Below are 5,920 nucleotides of genomic sequence, written 5' to 3'. Positions count from 1 at the left end.
TTATCATTTAAAACAGAGTGTCGAATACAATTTCAGAAGATACAGTGGATAGTTATGTCTAACGTATATGGATATAATATATTGAATGATTGAAGAAGATTAATGTATCTCGCATGTCCAGGATCTTGTATGGAATCTTTATTTTTTCTAGAATAAAGGGAGTAATGCACCTGTTAGTACATAATATAGAAAAACCTATACGGGATAAGATATATATTCGAGCACGTTCTTACGTGGACATTCTTGGCCATTTTTGAATGAAAACCTATTCGGGATGGGATAACGCCGGCGAGAAGAATGAAAAATCGGGAGAAAAAAAACGTCATACATGCATCATCACTTTGGGTGCTTCTTAAAATAGAAAATTTTTGTTGCATGTATGCTTCTTGCTTTGAAAGGGAATTGAGTCGACATCCATCCATCATCATTCATAGTATCACATACATACATCATCATAAATACGTATTGACTTTATTTTTTAGGAATAAGAAAATGAGTGCGAAGTGGAAAATACACTGATTACTCTTCACATGCAATTCCACACGTAAGAAAGAATTATTCAGGGTATGATTACAATGTGTCACAAGTAAAGGGAGTAAACAAAAACCCACATCATATTTCATTGCTGTAAGGGTCGACTGTCACTGACCATTAATTTCTAAGTCCATCGGAATCAGAAGTTTTTGTTTACCTATGCTAGTGATGAAGTCAACAAAAACCCAGACAGAATTACTTTGCATTTTGTAATCAGTGAGATACTAGGTTAATACGGGTGGACATGGATCATGCTCCTTGGATATTGCATGTTTTGTTTCTACTCCAAAATATCAATCAATAATGCCCATTGTCCACATTCTGATGACTGACTGAAACGCAAGGCCATTAGTCTTTGGTATGATTCGTAGAAGTCCAATTTTGTGCACATTATGTGATTCTGACATCCAACCAAATGTTCTTGGTTAATTTTCTTTAATTAATTATCTACTGGTTTCATTATTCTTCGCTTTACAGTTATATCAAAATTAATTCAAAAGATGAAATTGAAATGTCACATAAACACTCTTAAAACAGTATGCACGAAACCGGACCAGGTTCTTAAAACCGGCCCGTTATGGTAAAAAAGAAATGTGTGCCTGACTGTGACATCACTAGACGGGAAGGTGTAGGCATTACCTTGCAAGTGTGTGCGTGTGGCATTTACAAATAAGTAAATAAAATTATTTTCATTTAATTTTATGGCTATAAATAAGGGGACCCCATAGAGATCAGACATTAAATTCTGTTTTGCCATAACATAAAAAGAACAGTTTCCGGAGTTGGTCAGATAGATAACAAAAATCAACAACACTATCAGAGGTTAGTACAAACAACAACAACAAGAAGAAGAAAAAAGAAGTAAAAATGGTGAAGGCAGAGATAAGAATGGTGTTGCTGTTAGTCTTCATGGGGATTATCATGATTTTTGTTATGATGCCTACTCCTACTTTTAAGAAAGTTTGGTTTCCTAGTATTAAAGCCAAAACTCAATCTACATATTTTGGCTCAGCAGGTATTATTTATCTCTATGATCAAAGATATATATATATATATATTCATGGGTTTTCATTTTTCTAGATTTTTATGGATTGATTAGTCTATTTAGTTTTGATTTTTTGTTTTTTGATGATTTTAGGAGCAAGACTTTTGATATACACATTCCCAATGTTATTCATAGCTGCATTAGGTTGTGTATATCTTCATTTAACAAAGAACAATGAAGATAATTACAAGAAAAGGTAGGAGAAGGGTTATATTTCCCTTTCTTTTTAATTATTTTCTATTATTAACAAGTTTCTTGATGAATTATGTTAATATGTTAATTTTTCATGGATTATGTTAATTTTCAATAACCTAATTTTGATTTTTTTTGTGTGGTTCTGGTTGTATATGAATGACAGTGATAAAGAGAATAATCGAATTTCGATATGGAAAACTCCGGTGCTTGTGAAAGGGCCATTAGGGATTGTAACAGGAACTGAATTAGCATTTTTCATAATGTTTATTGCGCTATTAGTCTGGTCATTTGCAAGTTACTTGGTCATGAGTTTCGAAACCATCAACAAAAAAACAGCAGCAAAATTTGGATTGACAGTGTAAGTTTTTCGAGTATCCCATTTTCGGTCTTTTTACTTAGTATTAAGGATTCTTTTTTAATTTTTAATTTTTTTTTTTCATTTTGCAGGTGGCAAGACAAACTAGAGAGTGCAGGTCTAAGGTTTGGATTAGTAGGAAATATAGCTTTATCATTTTTGTTCTTTCCGGTGGCACGAGGATCGTCGATGTTGCCATTGCTAGGATTAACATCAGAAGCAAGCATCAAGTACCATATTTGGCTTGGTCACATTGCCATGGTTCTCTTCACGGCTCATGGTCTTTGTTATGCTATCGTTTGGGCTAATACAGGACATCTTCATGCGGTAAATTTCTTTACAATTCCATCTCTATTCACATCAAAACTGATATGAATAGATAAATAACTGCACTTTGACAGCAATCTGATCTGATTTTCTTATTTATTTCTGTAGATGCTCTAAAATTGAATGTCAATTTTTTTGATAAGTTCAAAACCCAATAACAAAACCTAACACAATCCTAACATAAATGCCTACTAACCCTTTTTGCCATATTTGGCTAAAAGGAAGAAAAAACAAATGACATAAATGTATAATAAATGTTTGTTTTACTAAACAAAACCTAGTTAGATGCAACTGTTTAGTTTTTCTTTTTGACTCTGAAATATTATTTTAGTGGTAGTTATGGTGGTGGGGGTGAAGGGGAAAATTTGACTTGGTGGTGCACAAATTGTTGGATGATCATGGAAGAAGTAGTAGGATCATTTCCACTTGTATGGATGAATATTCTTTCCTTCATGTTCATTCATCATAATAGGGTTCACATGTAGGGAATCTATGGTCAACTTCCCCACAAACCTTTTATTTATTTCAGATTTTATTTGGGTATAATTGAAATGCCTACTAAAAAATAAAATTAATCGATCCCATTTGAGAGACAAAATATTTGATTGTGCAGTTTTGAAATTCTAGTATACAATATACAATGATAGAAAAAGGGTTTTTTTTTTAATTCGTGAGCCGCGGTTTTAAATTGACTGTAAGACTCGGATTTCATTACCAATGATCATGATACCCTCATGGAAGAATCATTTTTCTCCATAAAGGTGAAGGTAGCCAAAAGAATAGTTAACTAAGTGATTCTATAAATTAGCTACCGGTGGTCCATATACTAGTTTTGAGGATCTATTGTTAGCTTTGGTGAAATGAAGGTTTGTTGAGATTTCATTCCAACCACCAAATTTATGCCTTGGTGATAGTTGATAAGTTTTCCCAAGTTTTGAGGGTGAAAGCTGTATTTGAGTTTTAGATTTGTGTCATACCAGTTCAGCCTTGCTCAACCACTGAGCCTTGTCCTTTCCATGTGCGTGCAAATTATAGAACCCATGTTAGCAACATTTCTAAGCGCTGTCACTTCTCTTCATAATGTTCTTTTAGCATATTATGCTTCGTTATTGAATTTGACTAATCGCCAACAGCTTTATGTGAGCGTCTGTGGCGTCACCTCCCATTTTGGGGGTCGGGGTTTCGACCCTCCACGAGCAACACTTGATAGAGTGTTGATGGTTACCATGTACGTAGCAGTAACAGCAAATCCTTGTGATTTTGCAGTTCATATCATGGCGCAAAGCAGATATTTCAGTGGTTGCTGGAGAGGTAGCATTGGTCTGTGGATTAGCTATGTGGGTGACAGCCATTCCGAGAATAAGGCGAAAAATGTTCGAAGTCTTTTTCTACACTCACCACCTTTACATTGGCTTCGTTGCTTTCTTTGTCTTCCATGTTGGATTCGCTTACACCTGCATCATGCTCCCGGGATTTTACCTCTTCATGGTAGATCGATACCTGCGATTTTTACAGTCCAGACACCAAATTCGTCTTCTTTCTTCAAGAGTTTTACCTTGTGATACTGTTGAACTCAACTTCTTAAAGGATCCAGGTAAGAATCACCAAATCCTTGTAGAAATATGTGCATTTCAAGTTCTATGAAGTTGCTGGAAATACTGAACTTTAATGTTATTGCAGCGCTGATATATACTACTACCAGCATCGTCTTTGTAAATATCCCGAGCATCTCAAAAATCCAATGGCACCCTTTCAGTATTACCTCAAACAGTAACTTAGAACCTGAGAAGCTCAGTCTAATGATTAAGAAGGAAGGAAGTTGGTCTCAAAAGCTTCACCAAATCCTGTCAACGGCATCTTCAGTGGATCATCTTGATGTCTGCATTGAAGGACCTTATGGACCAGCTTCAACCCATTTTATGAGGTCTGCATCTAAACATAGAACAATAACATGCTAAACCAGCATATTCTTTCTGGAACTGCTTAAAGACCCGAATTTACTCTCAATGAGTACTGATTAACTATGGTGCAGGCATGACACACTTGTGATGGTATGTGGAGGAAGCGGGATTACACCATTCATCTCTATCATTCGTGAAATCATCTTTCGCAGTACAACTTCCAACAGCAAAACTCCACAGATCCTCCTCGTTTGTGCATTCAAACACTCTACAGATTTAACCATGCTAGACCTCATCCTTCCCATCTCTGGAACAACAGATATTTCTCATGTTCAGCTACAAATTGAGGCTTATGTTACAAGAGAGAAACAGCCTAATGTGGAAAACAAAACTCAAGTTAGGTCAATTTGGTTCAAACCCAATGCAACAGACATGCCCATAACTGCAACTTTAGGCCCCAACAGCTGGCTCTGGCTTGGAGCAATAATCTCATCGTCCTTCGTTATTTTTCTTATCCTCCTGGGTGTTCTGACTCGTTTTTATATAAACCCGATCGACCATAACACCAATGACATATACCCTTGGGCTTATAAATCTCTTTTCTGCATGTTCTTCATTTGTGTCTCCATTGTAATCACATCTACTGCTGTAGTGCTCTGGAATAAAAACCAAAATGGGAAGGGATTGAAGCAGATTCAGAACACAGATACAAATACGCCAATGAACTCACCTGGTTCATTGTTCCACAATGGGGATACAGAATTAGAGAGTTTACCTAGTCAGTCCCTTGTTCAAGCAACCAACATACACTTTGGAGCAAGGCCAGATCTTAAGAGTACGTTAACTTCCTTTTTCCTTCCTCATTCACCTTGTTGTTACTATATACACCAAACCAACCTGGGATCTCTGATGCCCAAAAATGCTGCATCTCATAATATAGATTACAATAACACACATGAATAGGGGCTAAAAATTGTTGTTTTCCATTGCAGAGATTCTATTCGGCTGTGAATGGTCAAGTGTTGGTGTTTTAGTCTGTGGACCAAAGAAGATGCGGCATGAGGTTGCCACCATATGCACAGCCGGTTTAGCAGACAATCTACATTTTGAGTCGATCAGCTTCAGTTGGTGATGTATTTATATATAAAGGATAACAAAATAGAAACAAACAAATGATTGCACCTCTATGTATTGATATGTGGGACTATAGGTATGGTCCGAAAGAGGGCAGTAAAAAGTTTAGGATAAAAGTGTGATGTGTGATGTGTGCTTGAGATGTGGATGGTGTAAATAAACTTGGGAGAGCAATCCTCCTTGATGGGATAAATAGTTTATGGCTTTCATATGATTTTTTCTGCAAAATCTTGATTAGGAAAAACAAATAATGAAAAATTCAAACCCCTGCTATTTCAAAAATACAGATTCCCTATACATGTAGAGTTTGTTTAAAATTTTGATCCTCAAGTAGAAAATCAAACAAAGAAAAAGGACCGTCCTTGTTCAAACATGAATACTCAAGAACAGGATAAATTCTATACTTAAATGAATGAAAATAAGTAAGGA

General features: G+C 35.8%; 1 protein-coding gene across 1 annotated transcript; it reads left to right on the top strand.

The window, feature by feature from the left end:
• The first annotated feature begins 1,276 nt into the window (after positions 1–1,276).
• On the top strand, positions 1,277–5,711 carry LOC113274781 (ferric reduction oxidase 2-like). Its single transcript, XM_026524168.1, has 8 exons — positions 1,277–1,549; positions 1,673–1,775; positions 1,938–2,132; positions 2,222–2,456; positions 3,723–4,050; positions 4,137–4,380; positions 4,489–5,192; positions 5,350–5,711. Exons 1-8 carry the CDS (start codon positions 1,402–1,404, stop codon positions 5,487–5,489), a joined length of 2,097 nt encoding a protein of 698 aa, XP_026379953.1. The 5' UTR covers positions 1,277–1,401; the 3' UTR covers positions 5,490–5,711.
• Positions 5,712–5,920: the final 209 nt, after the last annotated feature.

Source organism: Papaver somniferum, chromosome 4 (genome assembly GCF_003573695.1).
Source record: "Papaver somniferum cultivar HN1 chromosome 4, ASM357369v1, whole genome shotgun sequence".
NCBI classification, from domain to species: Eukaryota; Viridiplantae; Streptophyta; class Magnoliopsida; order Ranunculales; family Papaveraceae; genus Papaver; species Papaver somniferum.
Note: the sequence above shows the minus strand (reverse complement) of the source record. Positions and strands in the feature narration are given on the sequence as shown.